The sequence below is a fragment of the Rhinolophus sinicus genome, linkage group LG16 (genome assembly GCF_036562045.2).
Source record: "Rhinolophus sinicus isolate RSC01 linkage group LG16, ASM3656204v1, whole genome shotgun sequence".
Taxonomy (NCBI): Eukaryota; Metazoa; Chordata; class Mammalia; order Chiroptera; family Rhinolophidae; genus Rhinolophus; species Rhinolophus sinicus.
In genome coordinates this window covers 32,481,311-32,502,662 of record NC_133765.1, presented here as the reverse complement: position 1 = coordinate 32,502,662, position 21,352 = coordinate 32,481,311, and the positions used below count along the sequence as shown (strand labels likewise).

Below are 21,352 nucleotides of genomic sequence, written 5' to 3'. Positions count from 1 at the left end.
AAAAAAAAAAAAAAAAAAAAAAGAGCAATTTTTTTCCATCAGTGAAACTGCTGAACAACTTCAAAACAAGTTGTTACCCTGCTTCTTGACATAAAGCTGTCAAAATGTTGAGCTCTTTTATTACACCCCCATTATATATGTAGCATGGCTCCAGGTGATTAATCTGCAATGGGAAGATGAAGCTTCCATAACCCTCCCCACAAATATGCATACTCCACCACCTTATGTACAGTTATGGAAAAATCATTCTATTTCCAGAGTCTGTTGGGGAGAAAAGGAGCTTACTTTGATCTTGACTTTACCTATGAGATAGATCCTGTGCCTTTGAAACCTGTGACATAATGAACTATATTTACAGACATTTCAAATTCTCAGTTTTGCTTTAATAAGAGGTGGAGGCAATTTTTTCCTTTATTTGTGGGAGCATCTTTCAGTGAGATTTTATTTAAAGGTAAAACTCAAGGCCTACTTTTCACTAGAGTGCCTGAGACATGATTTATATAGCACAAATTTGTAGATGAATTGCTTCAACTTAGGATTTATAGGCAAAGTTACATTCCTATAGAGTTCTTTGTGATGTTGATCACTGAAAAGGCAAATTTTTTTAGATGAAATTTGGAGGTTGGGAACCTGGACTTTATTTAAGAGGGTCCAGGTAAAGGACTGAGGCACAAGAATGCTGTAAGGTAACCCTTCTGGAGTACAAAGACCCTTGGAGGCTTGAAGCGTTTACGTCAAGCATACATTATCTCCTGTTTTCTGAACTGGAATCCCTTTCTTAGAAAGTCCAGATACAAATACTTTTACAAAGTGGGATGCTATCCTACATGCTCCTTTTATTTTGGACTCCCTCCCTTGAATGACATGCAGGCTTAAAATTTATTTCACCTACCATCTCCTCTTTTTACCCCTTTGCCTGGCTGCAGCTCTCCTCACTTTGTTCTTGGCAATCACTGCTAACCTAGTGTACAACTTTCCATAGTCACATAATTATATATACGAGGTGTGATCAAACAATACGGCAAATGCTGCTGCTGAGAGCCATCCAATGGAAAGGCAGGGATCAATACCGGAAGTGGCGTGTTGGACCTTAGTAACAGTGTATGACAAGTTTCAACCTGTTCAGTGCAGTCAGTTGGGTGTGAACTGTGGCTGAGAGAAGGTGTGTTTTAAAGTGTGCTGTAAATCATGGATCGCGAACAATGCATTGACATGAAATGGGCAAACAGTATCATCCTCCATCATGACAACACTGTGTGTCACACATCACTTCTGGTACGGCAATTTCTGTCAACATAAACATTACAGTGTGTCCTCATCCACCTTATTCACGGGATCTGGCACCATGTGATTGTCAGCTCTTCCCCAAAGTCAAAATGACCATGAAAGGTAAACGTTTTGAATCAACTCAGGACATTGAGGCAGTTCATCAACTGATGAATGGATAAATAAAATGTGGAGTAGCCATACCACTGGACCATTATTCAGCAATAAAAAGGAAAGTAGGATTAATACATGCTACAGTATGGATGAACCTTGAAAATATTACGCTAAGTGAAAAAAGCCAGTCACAAAAGGTCACATATTGTATAATTCCATCTATATTAGATGTCCAGAAAAGGCAAATCCATAGAGAAAGCTGGGGTGGAAAAAGCTAACAGGAAGAATAGGAAGTGATTACTAACCAGCACAGGTTTCTTTTTGGAGTGATAAAAATGCTTTAACATTAGACTATGGTGATGGATGCATAATGTGTAAATATCCTAAAAAAAAACCATTGAGTTTTAAGTTTTAAATGGGTGAATTTTATAGTATGTTAATTATACATCAATAAAGCTATTTTACAAAGTATAAAACAAATTAAATATAAGGCTAAAGTTCCCTTTCAATTACCAGGTTAGTGTATTTGTTTCCAGACCCTCTTTTAGGTAGAAAATGTATCATATTATTTTATATACACAAGTGTATATATGTATATGTATATATATATGTGTGTGTGTGTGTATACATATAATAAATAGTATCATGCTTTTTTATAAAAAAGTCATTATGTTTGGATGTGGGTCCATATTATACATAAGCTCTTCAAAGGAAGTGCTGTGGTAGGATATTGGGCATTATAAATGCTTATTATATATTTGATGTAATTCAAATAAAGCAGCATCAAGATATCTGGGGAAAGGCATTCTGCAAAGGATTTCATGCCTGGGCTTCTATGATGGGTTAAATATTCCTGATGACAAGAACTTTGTTATCTTCACTTAAAAAAAAAAACTTTTTGAAAATAAAAATGCACGGGAAAGCGGAAATCCTGGGTTTCAGTCAATAGGGAACCTATGAAGGAAGTAATGATAATAGCTTGTATTTGTATATCACTTTTTACTTTACAAAGCATTGTTACACATCTACTGAATCATCAGAGAAGCTCATAAAGATATTGTTATTTCCACTTTACAAACAAGAAGCCGATGCTCAAAGAGATTAAATGGTAAAAATAACAGAATTTGCAAATAACAAAACTAGGACTTGAATTCGGGTTTTCTAGGTTAAAAAACAATTTATTTTTTACTAAATCTCCATATCACAGTCCATGGAAAAAGGTGATTTACCATAGGATGTAGCATTCTGTTTTTTAATGGCTAGAGAAAAAATTTAAATATAGGAAGAAAGGGAGATTTTCAGAAGGTGGCCACAGCAGTGTAGTTTTTAAAAAATCTCCTCAAATCACTCCATAAAAACAGACAAAGCACTAGGGTGGTAAAATTAAAACCTACAAACAACAAAAATAAGGTGCTATGGCATTTTATAAATCCCAAAGTACAGGTGGATGAGGAAAAACTACTGATGGCTCCAAGACCCAAGTGGTGTAAGTATTCATCAGGGAGAACGCAGACAGAAGTAATGGGATGCCTATTGGACCTGACAACAGGACTGGAAAGCTTAGTGAGCCAATTTGGAAAAAAAAAATCAGAACAAAAAAACCCACCTGAAATTGGGAAGGCTTTTTCACACTTCAAGTTGGGGCAGAAGCTAGGAACTAAGTGGTCTCTTTTGGATCATACAGCGCTGTGCCAGGGGTAGATTGTGGCAAGAATGTGTCCCAAATCTCCCTACTGGCTTCAGTGAATCTAGTTTCATGTTCACCTGGGGTACAGGAGCCTTTCAATTAGTATCTGGATTTCTCACAAAGGGAACTGTCTATAAATTGCTGATCGATTTGTTTGTGAGGGGACTGAGGGTCCATGGCTAGTATTCTGCCCTCTTGCTAATGTCTTCCTATTTATTGCAAAATTCATGATTTTTTCCATCACTGATTGTTAGTTTTTCAGTGAGCATAAGAAAAGAAAATGCACTTTTTGTAGGGAACAAAATCGTGTGTGTATAAAATATCAAGCTTGTTACTATTATATTTTGTGTATACAGTTATGCATTGCTTAATGATGGTGACACATTCTGAGGTATGTGTCATTAGGTGATTTCATCATTACACAAACATCATGGAATGCAGTTACACAAACCTAGATGATCTAGCCTACTACACACCTAGGTTATATGATACAGCTTATTGCTGTATCACCACAAACACATGAGCAATGCATTGCACTACAATTTTACAGTGGCTACGACATCACTAGGTGATAGGAATTTTTCAGTTCCATTACAATCTTATGTCCGGGACCACCATCATATTATGCGGTCTGTCATTGACCAAAATGTCGTTATGCAGCCTATGACTACATCCCATTCTTTACTGGAATATTTGTTTAGTTTTTTAAGAACCTACATGTTTTCCATAGTTGTTATACAATTTTACATTCCTATCAGCAATTTTCTGAAAGATCCAGTTTCTCTGCATCCTCACCAACGTTTAGCATTGTCTCTCTCTATATATATTTTAATTTATTGGGGTGACAATGGTTAGTAAAGTTACATAGATTTCAGGTGTACAATTCTGTATTACATCATCTATAAATCCCATTGTGTGTTCACCACCCAGAGTCAGTTCTCCTTCCATCACCATATATTTGATCCCCCTTACCCTCATCTCCCACCCCCGTCTCTATATTTTTAATTTTAGCTGTTGTAATTGGTCTGTAGTACTTTCTCATCGGGTTTTAATTTGCATTTCTCTATTGTCTACTAATGTTAAACATCTTTTCATGTGCTTATTTGCCATCCATATATCCTCTTCAGTGAAATGTGTCTTCATGTCTTTTATCCATTTCCAACTTGGACTGTTTGATATTGTTGAGTAATGAGAGCTCTTTATATATTCTAGGTATGAGCCCTTTATCAGTGGTTTGCAAATATTTTCTTCCAGTCTGTAGCTTGTCTTTACATCCTCTTAACAGAGTTGTTCACAAAGCAAGAATTTTTACTTTTGATGAGGTCCAATTTATTGTTTTTCTTTTATGAATTATGCTTTTGGTGTCATGTTTAAGAATTTTTTTACAAAGCCCTAGATCCTAAAGATGTTCTGTTTTCTTCTAAAAGTTTTATATTTCACATTTAAATCTACTACCCATTTTGAGGTGATTTTTATGTAAAGTGTGAGGTTAGGTTGAAGACCATTTTTATTTTTTGTCTATGTATATCCAATTTTCCAGCACCCATTTGTTGAAAAGACTGTCCTTCCTCCATGCAATTGCATTTGCCCCTTTGTCAAAAATCCACTGGCCAGACATGTGTGGGTTCTCTGTTTCTGGGTTCTCTATTCTGTTCACTGATCTATGTGTCTATCCCATCAATTCTACACAGTCTTGAAACTCAAAAGAGTGGTTCCCCCCATGGTATTTTTTTCCAAAATTATTTTAACTATTCTAGTTCCTTAGCCTTCTAGAAAATTTATATTCACAATAAATAAATATTTCACAGTGTACAAATATATCAAATCATCAGGTTGTACACTTTTTAAATATATACAATTTTATTTGTGAATTGTATCTCAATGAAGCCGTTGGGGAAAAGTTGAGAAAAAAAGACCAAAACTTTGATAGAAAAAGGGGAAAAGCCATGAACAGACAATTATTTAAAAATATAAAAATGGTCCCTAACTATGTTTAAACATGTTCAAATTCACTCAAAATTAGAAAAATGCAAATTAAACAACACTGAAATGCCACTTCTCAGCTATCAGTTTGGTGAAAATTAAAATGTATGGCATAGCAACATATTCTGTTGCTTAGACTGTGGGGAAACAGGCACTCTAATATATTGCTAGTGGGAACGCGGACTGGCAAAACCTTTCTAAACGGGATTCTGACAATATCAAACAATGCTACATATGCAGTTAGCACTGCCTTCCCATTTTTAGGAATTTGCCTCCAAAAAAATACATACATGCAAAATTATTTGTTGCTGCATTGTGTGTAATTTCAAAACAATGTAAACAACCTAAAGGCCCATACATAGAAGAACGATTGAATAAATTATGGTACACTCACAAAATGGGAGTACTAACACAGCTGTAAAAACAGAATGAGAACGATCTCTACAAACTGATATGGAGTGATTTGTAGGATATACTCGTATCTCTCAGTTTAAAAAGGAAAGTGTAAAATGTTATGCTACATTTACCTAAGAAAGAAGGGGGTAAAAAAATATATACATGTCTCTGCTAATTTGTGCAGAAAGGAATACAGGAAAAATAAACTAAGTACTATTGAGATCCGTGGGTAGGAATTGGGTGGAAAGAATGAGGACATGGGAACAGATTAAAGGTTCAAAGAGGTGTACTCTGAGTACACTTTTTTGTATAGTACTCACTTAGAATCACAGTAACATTTTACAAACCAAAAGGAAATACAAACAGTAATATGTGAGCCTAACTATATTAAAAACGAAAATATATAACCACACTGAATAGGTCTAGAAGAAAAAGTACTAATCTAAATAATTTTGGAAGATGTTATTTTGATCTCATACAGTAAGGCCAAAGACAAAAATAACTGAACACAAATATTGTTCTCCAGTTAGTATATTTGCTTTTTACAGATGCATGGGTAAGTTATTGTAAAAATACTTTACATGTATTACAGGATTGAACAAATAAATAAACACATTGTGAATAACGGGGAAAAAGGAAAAGTATTCGAAGTTTGAAATGGGCTGTGTGGTACGGAGTAGGAAATGGGGCAAAAGGCACTGGACAGCAGAGGCCCGTGACCTACCCAGGGATCTACAAACCCCTGCTCTGGAAACTTTAGTTTCAATGACTGAAAAGAATAACAGATGACAGGAGGGGAAGGCTGTTCCATGGGGCCAAGGACTGAGGGAAGGTGGTTATATTTTCTCTTTTCTCAGTGCCCGATTCTGGGTCATAGTACTGGCTGGGCCTCTGAAAGTTTCCTCCCCTTGGTATACCCCTCTACCCTACCAAGACAGCAGGAGTGCAGCTAAGGAGCACAATACTTTTGTTCGAGGGAGACTGCAAAGTAAGGACTCTCCTGAGGAGAGAGCACACAGCAGGAGTAGAAAAAGACACAGCCAAAAGGCAGGTGTCGTCATGTAATACTCGGGGTGGGAGCAGCTGTCCTTCTGCCATGCAGCACAGCTTGGAGCTTTGGCCAAACAACTGTGTCACAAAGATTTGGGTCTCAGGGAAGGCAACTGAGAGACAGAGGTCTGGATCACTAGCTGTTTCACTTGGGCCATGACAATGACAATCCTAGTTAGTTACTTTGCATCCCCCCTGCCCTTTTTTCCATGAAATCAAGTGGTCATGGGTAAGGTTTGGAGTGATTTTTCTTCCAGGGATCCCTAGGTGGGACACTTGAGAATGGGCCCTCCCCATATTAATCTGCATGTCATGTTACTGCTGATAGCAACTATACTTCAAGGGATGCACTGTAAGTGGGAATATCTTTATTATGAAATAGTCATGCCTAGGAACCTAGTGATGTTCAGAGAACAGAAAGAAAAAACAGAAAATGTGGCCCATGTCCTGCTTATAAAAGGAAAATGGCATATTATTAATTTGAAGCAAAAGAAAGGGTTATTTGTCAAGAACTTGGACATGCCTTTTATTGAGGATAACGCGATACTCAAAGGGTGACCTGGATTCTCTTGTGCCTATCAGCACTCGCACAGGGCTAAAGGGAATGCTGACCTTACATGGCGCTGTCTTTCACATCAAGCCTATATACACTTCAAAGAATTTTGAGCATATGATTTACAGCCTATCCTTAAAATCAGGTTGAGTTTTGTGCAGCCGGTGGAGATGAACAGAAGGAGCTCTTAACCACTTCACAATTTCAGTTCCTATGCCCTGTATGTGGATACTTCCCAAGTATGTGGAAACGTTTTCTGTGGTTGACAATAAACAATTCCAAATAATAATGTTACCAAGACTACACAGATGATAATGGATGCCCATACCCTGGTCAACAGGTACATAAGGAGCTAAATGTGAAAGCAGAATTTACTGGGTTAGATATACGGACAGAGAGAAACCGAGTGAAAAATCTCCCCGAATTTGCAGGAAATACTTCAAAATTTGACTGCTGGAGAGACTGGCATCTTTGGAGAAGGGTGAAGCATGATGTTGTTCATGTGATTATTGGCCAAAGTCTCGGGAAGTACCATGGACATGCATTTCTCAGTGGTATCTGCACTGCTACGCATCTTTCTCTCAGGAAGCTATAGCACATTACGCAGCCCTCATGGATCATGAGCTTGGCCACAACTTGAGAATGAAGCATGACCACGTGGCCTGCAATGCCATGGCCAGAACCTCTGTAGTATGCATGAACTTATTACTACAGATATGGGCTTCAGCAACTGCAGCTTCCACTACTTCCACCAGCTGTTACATAAGCACAGAGAGGACTGCCTGTTTCATAAACCTTAGCTCCAAAGCTACTTTGGAAAGCCATACAGTGGGAATAAGAGAATGGATAAAGAAGAATGTGATTTGGTTGTGGCAGCATCCTTCACTATCAAAACGATTACTATTGTCTGCCCTCATGCCAGCTAAAGAAGGGTTCAGATTGTGCATTTGGATCCTGCTGCAAAAATTGCAAATTGTTCAAGGTAACCACACCCTGCCACCTCAATGTGGATGAATGTGACCTCCAAGAATACTGTAATGGTACCTCCAAGTGTTGCAAACAAATACCTACAAGCAAGATGGCACCTTTGCAAATAACAAGGTTACTGTTACCAGGGCCAGTGGTGAGGCCTAGAGAATCAGTGTGTTAAAATCTTTGGAAAGGGCACAAAGGTTGCCTGGGAAAGTGGCTATAATTACATGAATACCAAGAGGGACAGGTTTGGAAACTGGCAGCGAATCTAAAGGGATTTTTAAGATCTTCAGCAAGTGTAAAGCCAAAGATATAAAATGTGGGAGGCTGCTATGTGAAAAAATCCAAAGGCTTCCATTCATTGAAAAACACCAAACCCTCACCCAGTTCCCCATGCAAGACACATGGTGTTGGGGTGCAGTTTTCTTACACCATAGAAGGGATGATAAGGAGTTGAAGGATGGTATCCCAGATTAGATATTCTTACTCATAAATGAGGCTCTGCAGTCTAGGAATCTTTTCTTTCCCACAAGGTTCAAATTCTACTTATTATGCATTCATTCATTTGTTCATTCATTTATTCTATAAACATATTTAGCAGTTATTGTTAGGTTGAACCATGTAAAATTGATGATATTAGATCACTTTCACCTACAAAAATGGCAAGTTCATATGGTTCAACCTAATTCAATGTACCGGCATTGAAACTTACTTTGGACTTCTGCTTGTAAATGACAATTTAGAGTTTTGATTACTAAAGTTTCCTTTAGTCACGATTTCTCTTAAATCTTATCCTCTGTAACTTCAAAAGACTGGCCTTAATTTTCTAAGTAGGATGGATCCTACTGCCAAGACCTAGAAGAGCACTGACCATATAAGAGTAGGGTGTAATATATCTGAGGATGCCACTTTTTTCATAGTTATTGTCCTTGCTTCTTCTGAGTTTCTAAACCTCTTCAAAGAACAGCAATCCAGAACTTTCTTTGTCCAGCTTCAGAGACAGTAATAGCAATGACAAACTCTGAGCAAATCGTTGCATGCCACCCTACTTCCCTTGCACCATGGAGTAGAGAGCCTGGAAGTGCCATGTAAAAATAACAACCTGGAATTAATTTTGTCTAATATTCATTGAGGTAATATGAGTCTCTCTCTCTCTTAGATGGAAAATGGCTTCATCTCCCTAAACAAAGACTTTAAGAATCACTAGTGAATCTGAGAATGAAGAGATTCTGCTCAGTTCACCAAATAGCTACTAACCATGGTACTATAATAAATTCCCTTTCCTTTTCATAGTTTAAGGCGTGGTTAGAAAAGACTTAAGATGTTGTTTTCCAACACTCTTCCCAATCCCTTAGTGTGGAATACTCTAGTTCCTGGATATTCCAGCAGTATAGTTTCAAAGAACGGTGGAGGAGTTGGTAGCAAAAGTAAGGGTAGACTCCAGTGGATCTAGACCCCTGCTATAGAATCTCTTCTGTGAGCATAATAATGGTGTCTGGGTGTCTGCATCACGCCGAGCCTCTTGCTTTAGTTGAAAGAACTTGTACTGTGTCCAGCCATATACTCCACAGTTGAGCAGACCCTGGGATGATGCTGTTAGAGCCTGGAGGAGATGAAGGGTAATGGAGCCCATCCTTCAGGTTTTCAGAGATCCAGGGAATAGTCCCCATTCTCCTTATTTATAAAGCATTGGTATATTTCCTCTATCTCATACATCAAGAACTGGTGTCAGTTTTTAATCTTTTTCTAGCTCTTCCTGAACTCACTCTTCAACTGTACCTTGTCATGAATGACTGAGAGTTGGTCATATTTCTTACTATACACACACAAAAGGACAATGGCATGGTTTCAATGCCCCTCTTTATCGCCCTGTTTCCCAGGTTAGGTTTGAGAAAATTGCCCTATCAGCATAGTTAGCCCAAAAAGCCTTCTTAAATCTGATAAAGGAGGAAAAGAGAGAATCATTCTACCCCTCTACTCCTGCCTCCCCATTCACCTAGAATAGTTATTTAATCCCATTTAATTCATTATAGATGCGAGAGAATCATGTCACTATCAGTGTTTCATAAGAACATTATCTGGTAGATCTTGGTTTTTGTTACTCATTCTTTAAAAACACATCAATAAAATGAAGTTGACCGGACATACATATGCTCTGAAATGCATGGCAGCATTTTCATAAAAGTATATACCTTATCTGTGAGGAAAATTTCATATTCTTTGTAACTAAATATTAATCATACATTGTCTCTTTTGCAGTGTAGAAATAAACACCATGAGGGGAAAAACTGTGCTGAGTAATGACAGTGCAAGAGAATAGGCTAAGAAGGTGTGAGAACAGAGATGCTGGATGTTGAAGGTGTTACCTGGAGAATATAGAGGGCCATGTGAAGCTTGGTGTCCTGTGGCTTGATCAGCTTTATGACCATCAGAATGACAGCTGTGAAAACACAAAGTATAAATCTTGTTGCCAGCCCTGGCTGCCTGAGCATAAAATTCTTCAGTATATATACCTAAACCCTGTGAGAATGGAAGTTGTAGGCATAACAAAGGCTAGCAGTGAGATTGACCAGTTACAGAAACCACTGGTCCTTGGGTCTCCAACCTTTAGTCCTCGTTGATTAAACTTTGCAGATATTAGTGTAGCTGTGGTGGCAAGACATATTACAGCAAGATAATAAGTTACACTTTTTAGCATTTTAGAGTTTACCAAGCTCTTTCATAAACATTATCCAATCTGATCCTCACCACAACTTTATGTAGTAGGAAGGGCAGGTGTTAATATCTCTGAGTTATGTCAGGACATTTCCTCTTAAATCAGGTTGCATCTCATGTCTAATTCTCTTAATTTATAAAACGTAAAAAGGAAAAGACGTTACAGAGGTTGGGAAAATCTGGAAATCTGGATGGACCAACATAAATTTTACAAGCTGGACAGGAATTTGCAGTCATCCTTCTGGGTAAGACCACTTTGCTTGATTGGAACTCAACAGGTGCCCTCTTCATTGCCCAGCTCTGTCCCTTAAGATACCCACCTGGGCCCCAGCAGCAAAAGAAAGCCACTGGGTAGTAGCGCACTCGCTGCTCCACGATGTGAATCACTGCCCACTGTTCACTCCCCAGAAAGCCAGTTGATTTCACAAACTTCTTATACAGCATCTGGGCTTGGATGAGTAAGACCTAGACATGGACACAGCAATGAGTAGCTTGCCCAAGGCTTAGTAAAACTTCCCACGTCCATCCTCCTATCATTTTAGAGGGATCATTCTCTTAGGATCTGACAGCAGGAAAGTCCATTCTTCTGTCTTTACTATCTGATTCCAGGCTCCTTCTGAGAGAAAATTATCTTCAGAATGAACTTTTGCTTGACTAGGGAAATGGACAGATATTAGTCAAACTTGTGGTTCCCATGTTCAATACATGAACCTTACATCAGCCCTCAGGCTTTTTTTCTCGCTAAAGCTAATCACAATATGCATGAGAAGTTAAAACTAAGATCTAATCAGACTCTTAAAACACTTTATTAGAGATTGTGTTAGAAAATGTTCTATGCTTAATACCCTTAAAATAAATACTTTGGCATTATGGCCGAGCTTAAATTCTCAACTCTAAGCAAAAAAAAAAAAAATTCTCTTCTTGTGCTTAAATAGAAAATAGATTGGTTTTTCCCTTCCTTTTGGGGGTTATCTTTACAGGGTTTAGCAAATGAAAGAAATATAAATCAGTTCAGAAGTCCAATATGCTTTTTGTGGGGAGTAAATTAGGTAATAATCCTGGTAACAAATCTGATTAAATCTGAAACCTTTCTTTAATAATCCAGATCCACTCTCTAAATTAATACATAATTAAGTTTAGCCATGTAGTTTCCTTTCCCCACACATAGGAATGAAAAGGAGGCTTGAACTTAAATTTGAAAATATTTGTCTATTAGAATCAGTTCACCATCTGTTGATTTACAAAGAATCAGAAAATGTTAATTCTGAATGCCCACTGATGCCTGGGTTATTCCGAAGAAGAAAATAGGAATCCCCAGGGTGCCAGGCTACCTGTCTCTCTTGTCATCAGTTCTAAATGTCAACCATCAAAGCCATTTCAATATAAATTAGTCACTATGCACTCTTCACAAAGTTGCTGATTTGAGCTATCTCCATAACTTCTTTTTGAGTTGTCAAAGGAAATTCTACACAATTACACGTGGTTCACATGTGCTAGCTGTGCTAGAAAACAAAACATATTTGTGGGATAAATTTGTTCTGCAGGAAGACAGTTTGTAATCCCTGAAATAGGAAGAAAGCAGACAATTATACTGAAAAAGTAGATATGGCAAATAAAAAGGCATATTTGCTTGCTTACTGACTTTGTACTAGGCAGTTACACAAATAACGTATTGTCTCATTCCATAGTTGATTATTTTCATTGTACATCATTCTGATGAGGTCAAATGAATATTTAATTAACTGCCTGAGCCACTTAGCTCAGTTAGACACAGCATAAATGCAAATTTATAGCCAATAAAAAAACTGAGGAAAAAAAATTCTTTCATTATTTGGAAAACTAAACCAAAGCGCATGTTCTATGTTCCAGAGTGTCATTCTAGATAAAGGATATACTTGACACATACTAGTTTTCTGGTCTGATCTGCGATGAGAGTAATTCCCACAACATGAATACAGGCTCTTTTCTGCACTTATCATTTGATCTTGGAAAGTCTGACAGACTGAGGTAGTAATTAAACTGTCAATCTCTCCTAGCCACTTTCTTAGTTCTAGGACTGTAGAAAGTGCCTCTCCACCCCATCTTTCCCAGGCCCTGGGAATACTGATTCATTCCTCCCTACACCCCTTCTTTTCATAAAGGTAGTAAGGTGGCACCATACCACAATGGTGAGGAGGCTCAGTAGAAAGCTGGCCAGGAAAATGGCGAGCCCATAAAAATAAAGTGTGTTGCAGACGGATGTGTTGGCAGAAGGCAGGAGTTCAGCCATGGCTGATGGTGGTGAGTATATCAGGATACACCTAGGAAGAGAACCAATGGACAAGAGTATTGTTACAGATGTAAGACTAGAGAGAAGCCTATCAGTGCACTAAAGATAAGGAGTATGGGGTGGCCAGATGGCTCAGATGGTTAGAGCACGAGCTCTGAACAACAGGATTGCCTGTTCGATTCCCACATGGGTCAGTGAGCTGCACCCTCCACAACTAGACTGAAGACAACGAGCTGCCACTGAGCTTCCTGAGGGGCGGCCGGTTGGCTCAGGTGGTTAGAGTGTGAGCTCTGAACAACAAGGTTGCTGGTTCAATTCCCGCATGGGATGGTGGGCTGCGCCCCCTGCAACTAAAGACTGAAAACAGCAACTGGACTTGGAGCTGAGCTGCACCCTCCACAATTAGACTGAAGGACAATGACTTGGAGATGATGGGCCCTGGAGAAACACACTGTTCCCCAGTATTCCCCAATAAAATTTATTTTAACACGTTGCGTACGGATCACGAGAATCTTCACGAGGGATTTAAACCCCGCCTCACGCATCGTGTTAAAGAAAGATAAGGAGTATGCAATTTTACTTATCATTTTGCTAACCCTTGCCCATAACACCTTGTTCCTTCTCATCGACACATTATCTTCTAGTCACTTTGCATTATATTTCTACTTAAGTATTTTCAGCCTTGACTAGACTGTGTTCCACAGCCCATTTCTAATACAAGCATCCTGGCCAAAATGTATATAGAAAGTCTTCTTCCATCTCTCTTTATAGGAAAGAATAGGTGTAGTCCACCAGGAAAATGAGAGATTTGGTCCTTACTTACCTGTGGCTCTGGCTGAAGTTGCGGAAGCATTCACTGGCATTTCCCAGACAGAACACAGGTATCATCAATAGTAAAGGTATCAGGCTGGGAGGAAAAAAACTTATCATCCTAATATTCAGACTTTTTCATGCACTTTTCATTTGCAAAATATTATCTTGCTCTCCTCCCACCTCCATCACCCCACCACTCTCCACTACTACTAGACATGTAATTTCTTCAATAAAAATACCTCAAAAACCTTAAGTATAACTTCTTTTCCAGTTCCCGGGAAGTGGAGTGAGGAATACATTTTATACGCAGGGTAATGAAACCCTAACAGTTTCATAGAGTCTCTGGGGGTTGTGTGGTCAGATAAAAATCTAAGTGGGTCGAAGTGGAAGAAAAAAATCTAACAAGAAGCTCTGTGCTCACTCAGTCTGTTTTACTTTCCATGGTGACCAGGAATAACTTCATTGTCATCAGCCCCTTCCTGGGAACTTTTCCAAAGCATACTTTTAAATAACTAATTATTTATCCAGAGGAAAAGATCCAGGAATGAAAGTTACAAAATCTAAAACCAATTCTGATGTGAGATCCAGACCCTTTATAGGCTTAAAATTTTTAAGAGTTTATAACACCCAATGTTATAAAAGGGGATGAGATCGTAAAAGCCACCCAACACAACTCTTTATGATATATTAAAAGGAATTGGAGGAGTCCAAAGATTTAAAGGAAAATATTTGTTGACGGTCACAAAGAGTTGATGACAGAATTGGGGCTAAAACCCAAATCTGTAACTTCAAACTGCCTGTCCTTCTATCTGAGAAAATGGAACCAATGATCACATATTTGTTGTTTCCTACTCAGTCTCCACGAGGACCTACACATGACAGACTCAAAGGGCACTGTTCTCCTATTTGTTCCTACCTAGAATCCAGAATAATAAGTCTACACTTTGCTAGGAAGGAAAGCAAAAATCTTACCTTGACAAAATGATGGCTACTTGACCAACTCGACAAGTATTATCTATAACCTATGAAAAGAATAAACGTGAGTAATGTCTTAGGATATTGCCAATCATATTATAGTAAATACCAGGTCATCATTTACCACTTGACAGAACAAAAAATTCCAAAGAACCAGCTTGCTTAGTTAAGCAATACTTGCTATAAAATTCAATGAAATAGACAGTTCCTTAGCATTGGAGGTTAAGATAATTTTATCTGTATTACTATGTTCTAAAAAGTAACAATAGCTACAGAGAGGACAATGACTTGGAGCTGATGGGCCCTGGAGAAACACACTGTTCTCCAATATTCCCCAATAAAATTTTTAAAAGCGAATGATTTCAAGTAGGATAGTCAGTGCTGACTTTAGGTAAAACAGGAAATAAGTAAAATTAGTCTCTGATGACCTCTCTCATCCACGTTCCTCCTCCTCTTTTTATTCTATCCTCTATCCATCAGGTGGCTATCCTGTGTTTAATTCTTGTTCTTACTTGGCTGTCAATGAATCTCTGGTAAAAAGCTTATTGATAAAAGTTCAGGGCAGAAGTCCTGCTAGGGTATTTAAAAGAGGACTCAAAAAAGAAAAAAAGAAAATAACTTCAAGGCTCCTAGTATAAAGTATGACAGAATAATAGGCAGTGGGGTTAAATTTTTGGCTAGAGTTTATCTTCTTGGAACTAGTGTCACAGCATGCGTTATATAAAGAAAAATATAGTATGTGCCTTTGTATGCATAGAAAGCTATAGAATACCACATGTAACAGTTAATCTAATGTCTCTCCCTCCCTTTTCTTCAAAGATTAGTTTTCCTGCCAGGAGCCTAGGCCTTGGAAAAGTACTCCCCCACGTTGTCCCCATCCGTGGCTTCCGGTCTCATCATGGCAACTTCTTCAGGGAATGACTCTGTGACTGAATAACATCTCCCAAATTCCAGTCAGTCTCTTAGTTTGTGAGTGAACAAAGGAATAAAAACTCGACATACTACCCCTACAAAGCTGTTGAACTTTCTAGACATTCATCTGCCTGAAGGGAGGGAAATGAACTGTTTCTTTGTAGTAGTATCTTCCAGCTCTAGAATTCTAGGATTATGCAGACAAACATGTACAAGGATATATAGCCATGGGTCATTTCTAAATTGTACGGAGCTTAGAAACTATACAAGTTTAAAATATAGAAGAGAAATTATATGTGTTGAATCCCCTGAGGTAAACAGGAGAAAATGGCACCAGAATATAGTCCTGTGCTGTTCAATACAATGTACTTAAATTAAAATTAAAATAGAATTAAAAATTCAGTTGCTAAATTACACCAGCCACATTTAAAGTGCTCAATAGGTGCATATGGTTAGTGGCTACTGAACTGGACAATACATAAAATATTTTGATCACTGCGAAAATTCTATTGAAGTGCTTGTATAGACTTCAATAATTTAGGATGTTGCATAAGGGGGTCTCTTTATGTTATTTTTTCAATGATTTCCCCACTGTCCTTTCTCCTTACAGCAAAAAACAAAAAGTTTTAAAAGCATTCTGTGTATCCAGAACAAGCGTAGAAAAAAGTAATTCTTCTCTTAAGAAGAAAAGAATATCTTCTTAAGAAGTCAGTCAGATTAGGACTTAAGAATATCATAGCATTTTAGAGCTGAAAGAGACATTAAAGATCGCATAAACCAACACATCATTTTATGATGAAAAATTGAAGCTGCCGGTTCAATTCCCATATGGGCCCAGTGGGCTCTCAACCACAAGGCTGCTGGTTCGACTCCCGCAAGGGATGGTGGGCTGTGCCCCCTGCAACTAGAAAACGGCAACTGGACCTGGGAGCTGTGCCCTCCACAACTAAGATTGAAAGGACAACAACTTGACTTGGGGAAAAAAAAAAAAGGCCTGGAAGTGCACACTGTTCCCCAATAAAGTCCTGTTCCCCTTCCCCAATAAATTCTTTAAAAAAAACACACCAAAAAAAGAAATAAAACCACTGAACTGAACACTTGAAATAGGTGAATTATGTGTTATGTAAAATATAACTATACAAAGAAAAGAATCCAGATGTACTGACCCAGTGTTCTCCTCTTTTATAATTGTAATGGTAGACAGTGCCTAAAACTCTTTGTGAACCAAGGAAGGGAAGACAACCGCTCCCTGGATTAATGTTGTTTTCTGATTACCACACATTAATTCCTCTGCCCTCCTGCAAACCAGGAGTATCTGTTATCCACACATACTGAAGAAATACAGCAGAGCAGAACAAACACTCTCCCTTTCCAGTACCCATAGTTCAAATCCCATGTTAGCAAACTGAGCACTTTCCCTGACTTTCTCCAAGATCTTTGTCTTTAGCAACAATGATGGATTGGCACGGAGCCAGGAAGGACTACTTCCCTTACTGAGTAGACCCAAACAGGAATGACAGTACTGTAAATAACATTTCCTATAATCAACCCCCCCCCTCTTTTTTTTTGGTGGCATGAGAGAAGAGGAAATCATGTCAACAGAATGGAAACTCAGTGAGAACATGGTTTTTCTTTTACTAACCTCCATGAATTCACCTAGCCAGTGCAGAGTGCTTGCACTGTTTATTACAGATATATAGATTTGTTTTAGCATACCATTCTTAATCATTAGCTCTGAATAAAACTTACCAAGGGAAATGTGCTCTGTCCACTCTGGTTGTGTTTCATCCTAAGCTCTTTGTACAGATACCAGATGTAATTGACGGTGTAGAGAAATGAGGAAATGTAGAATATCTAGGTGAAAACAAAACAACTCATCATAACTGCTCCACTCTGACTTCCTTCAATTTATTCCATTATTTTCTACTATAAGACTCCTACTGGGAGACGTCATCAAAATGGCGGTGTGAGGTCCTGCCAACTGTCAAAGTATCATTTAGATCATTGAGATGCCTCATTTACATTTTAATTCAGTCACCCTTGACTCTTTTGTTAGAGAAAAATTTTGCTTCTCCATTTAGTTCTAACAATGAAAGTAGGGACTTGAAGACATTGCAATTTGAGCGTATTGACATAAATGAATTCCTCATTTGTACCTGCCATCTGTGAGAGATTTTCAAATATACTAGTACATCTTTATTTTCTATGATGATTTGAAAGATGCCTATTTTAACGATATCAGGATTATAATAAATGCAATCTCCTTGATTATCCTTGCCCACTGGAAAAAAAAAGAATCCTACCTACTGGTCTATTACTAACTTACCACCTAGTATCCATACCACGTAAAATGTGGGAATTCTATCCAGGCCTACCTAAAACATGTCCCAGCTTCCTTATTTTATCCTTTTGTCTGTTCAGAGGAACCAGAGCATAATCCAATTCTTCTCACCTAACTTCTACTTTTATGAAGGTATCATAGAATCTTTTCTATTTTATTTTTTAATTGAAAAGGCCATACGGATTTCGATTTCTAATAATGATAGCTTAGGCTATATGAACCAAACTTTCCATTCAAAAGAACTTAACATGCTGGGTGCTATTGATGTTTTCTGTTTACCACTGGTTTTCAGTAATTTGATTATGATGTGCCTTGGTGTATTTTCTGCATGTTTCTTTTTTTTTTTTTGAGATATTATCAAATGTAATTGTTTTTATTTTTAAATTTAATTTTATTTACCATCAACTACAATTGACATTCAATATTATATTAGTTTCAGGTGTACAGCACAGTGGTTATCTGCATGTTTCTGAGGCTTGGTTTTGTTAAGTTTCTTGTATATGATGGTTTATATTTGAATCAAATTTGGAAAAATTTTGGTTATTATTTCTTCAAACATATTTTGTTTCTGTTTTGACTTCCCATGCTTTTTAAATCTTTAAAAGCATCAAAGAACTGACAAGATAGCAAGAAACCAGCAGGACAAAATCTAAGGGAAGGAATTTCTGCTTCGATCTTGTATGAAATAACAGGAATAGAATTTGCTGTTCAGTCTTAAAAACTAAACATTGGACAAAATATATAAAAATACTATTTGTGAACAAGTTTTCAAACACTGGATAACAATCAGTGTAGAACAGTAATCCCTGAAAAAAGAAAAACAAACAGGTTGAACCTATCAAGTGCCCCAGCTCACTGGCTGAAAAAAGTGAGTCCAGTGATGGGGAATCCAAACAGAGACAGGCCTTGGTGAGTTGAGAAGACAGAGTTCAGAGTTTGGGGAGGCCAAGGCAACTAAAATTTATGAAGCAGATTATCAAAGAGGAGGGTGCCACATAGAGACATAGTGCTCTGGAGATTTGCAGAGGTACCCTGAAGTCTTTGATTAACTACTGATCTATGTATAGAGAGAAAACCCAGAAGACCAGAAAAAGAACCACCAGAAAGGAGTAGGTGGAACAATCTCCAATGGAATCCCCAAAGGAATAGTTTGTGTTCCCATTAGCCAGAGTAGAAAGATTTCCTAATACAGATGAAGGAATGACAGCACTGTAGAATAATAATAAGAGTATTGCCTCACTAATGGGACCAAATTAGCTGTATATGAAAAACTGTCCTAATCAAAGCTTAAAAGCACGCTTGTGAAAATAAGCAAGCCTTGAAAGGATCAAATAGATTGATTTAACTACATCCAAAACAAAACCCTCAAATTAAAAAAACATTAATATGTGTGTGTGTGTGTGTGTGTGTGTGTGTGTGTGTGTACATATGTTGGTGCAAAAGTAATTGCAATTTAAAAGATGAAAAATAATTGTAGGGGCCGGCCCGGTGGCTCAGGCGGTTGGAGCTCCGTGCTCCTAACTCCGAAGGCTGCTGGTTCGATTCCCACATGGGCCAGTGGGCTCTCAACCACAAGGTTGCCAGTTCAATTCCTCGAGTCCCGCAAGGGATGGTGGGCAGCACTCCCTGCAACTGAAATTGAACATGGCACCTTGAGCTGAGCTGCCGCTGAGCTCCCGGATGGCTCGGTTGGTTGGAGCGCGACCTCTCAATCACAAGGTTGCCGGTTCAACTCCCGCAAGGGACGATGGGCTGTGTGCCCCCTGCAACGAGCAACGGCAACTGGACCTGGAGCTGAGCTGCGCCCTCCACAACTAAGACTGAAAGGACAACAACTTGAAGCTGAACAGCACCCTCCACAACTAAGACTGAAAGGACAACAACTTGACTTGGAAAAAAAATCCTGGAAGTACACACTGTTCCCCAGTAAAGTCCTGTTCCCCTACCCCAATAAAAAAATCTTAAAAAAAAAAAAAAGAAAAAGAAAAATAATTGCAAAAACCGCATTTACTTTTGCATCAATCTAATGTATATGCATATATAGAAATCTAATACCTAACAATGTGTGGCATCTAATAAAATATTATGTCATGCAAAAAAGCAGAAAAATATGACCTATAACCAAGAGAAAAATTAATCAATAGAAATGGACTCAGACATGACAGAGATTATAAAAATTAGTAAACAAAGAGGTTGTAGGAATTATTACAAATATACTTGGACAAATATATGAGGTATAATCACAAAATACGGTGAATGTTTACATTTAAAAAAATTTACTACAGTAAAAGACACATTGCCATTAATCTCCCTCAAAATACTCCCCCTCACTTTGAACACACTTAGCCCATCATTCTTACCACTTACTGAAGCAGTTCTGGAAGTCCTCTTTCGTGAGTGTCTTTAGTTGCGCTATCATGGCTGCCTCGATGTCCTGAATCATTTTGACTTTGGGGAAGAACCAGAAGCCACATGGTGCCAGATCCGGTGAATAAGGTGGATGAGGAAACACCATCATGTTTTTATTTGACAGAAACTGCCATATACCAGCAGCGATGTGTGACACGGAGTGCTGTCATGATGGAGGATGATTTACGGCACATTTTAAAACACATCTTCTCTCAACCATAGCTCACAACTTACTGACTGCACTGAATAAGTTGAAACTTGTCACACACCATTACTAACGTGCTACATGCTGCTTGGAGACCCCTGCCTTTCCATCGGATGACTCTAGGCAGCAGCATTCACCATATTGTTTGATCTAATGGAAAGGTTCCATGTCACATACCGTTTCTGGTACGGCAATGTCTGTCAAATAAAAACCTTACGGTGTGTCCTCATCCATCTTATTCACCAGATCTGGCACTGTGCGACTTCTGGCTCTTCTCCATAGTCAAAATGACCATAAAAGGTAAACGTTTTGAATTAATTCAGGACATCGAGGCAGCCATGACAGCGCAACTAAAGACACTCATGAAAGAGGACTTCCAGAACTGCTTCAGAAAGTGGCAAGAATGACGGGATAAGTGTGTTTGAAGTGAGGGAAGTATTTTGAGGGGGATTAATGGCAATGTGTCTTTTACTGTAATTGTTTTTTTTATTTAAACATTCACCATATTCTTTGATCACACCTCGTATGTCCAAGAAGGTAGAGGAAATCATGAGCATGACACGTAGAGAAATAGAAGATATAAAAAAGACCGAAACTAAAATTCTGGAAATGAAAAATATAATACATAAAATAAAAAATATGGCAAATTAGAAACTGCACAAGAAAAGATTAGTAAACTTGAAGAGACAAAA

The 21,352-nt window shown here is 38.2% G+C and overlaps 2 protein-coding genes across 11 annotated transcripts in view; one reads left to right on the top strand and one right to left on the bottom strand.

The window, feature by feature from the left end:
• The window catches only part of TMEM116 (transmembrane protein 116), a 197,491-nt gene that overhangs the window by 137,608 nt on the left and 38,531 nt on the right, over positions 1 to 21,352 (bottom strand). For 5 of the 8 annotated variants that reach the window (XR_012492554.1, XR_012492553.1, XM_074321059.1 and 2 more), the window contains exons 5-10: positions 17,455 to 17,559; positions 14,791 to 14,840; positions 13,829 to 13,912; positions 12,898 to 13,036; positions 11,057 to 11,201; positions 10,388 to 10,461 (exon numbers count right to left, since the gene is read on the bottom strand). Coding sequence is in view for 6 of the 8 variants with exons in the window: in XM_074321059.1 (XP_074177160.1) it covers positions 10,388 to 10,461; positions 11,057 to 11,201; positions 12,898 to 13,036; positions 13,829 to 13,912; positions 14,791 to 14,840; positions 17,455 to 17,559 (597 nt within the window). In the remaining 2 variants the exon portion in view is untranslated. Of the gene's footprint in view, positions 1 to 2; positions 2,335 to 5,959; positions 9,625 to 10,387; positions 10,462 to 11,056; positions 11,202 to 12,897; positions 13,037 to 13,828; positions 13,913 to 14,790; positions 14,841 to 17,454; positions 17,560 to 21,352 lie in introns of those variants that run through there. The other 3 variants (XM_019733890.2, XM_019733889.2, XM_074321061.1) reach the window with 2 other exon arrangements.
• Positions 1 to 21,352, top strand: part of MAPKAPK5 (MAPK activated protein kinase 5) — a 104,688-nt gene that overhangs the window by 55,335 nt on the left and 28,001 nt on the right. The window lies entirely within an intron of this gene.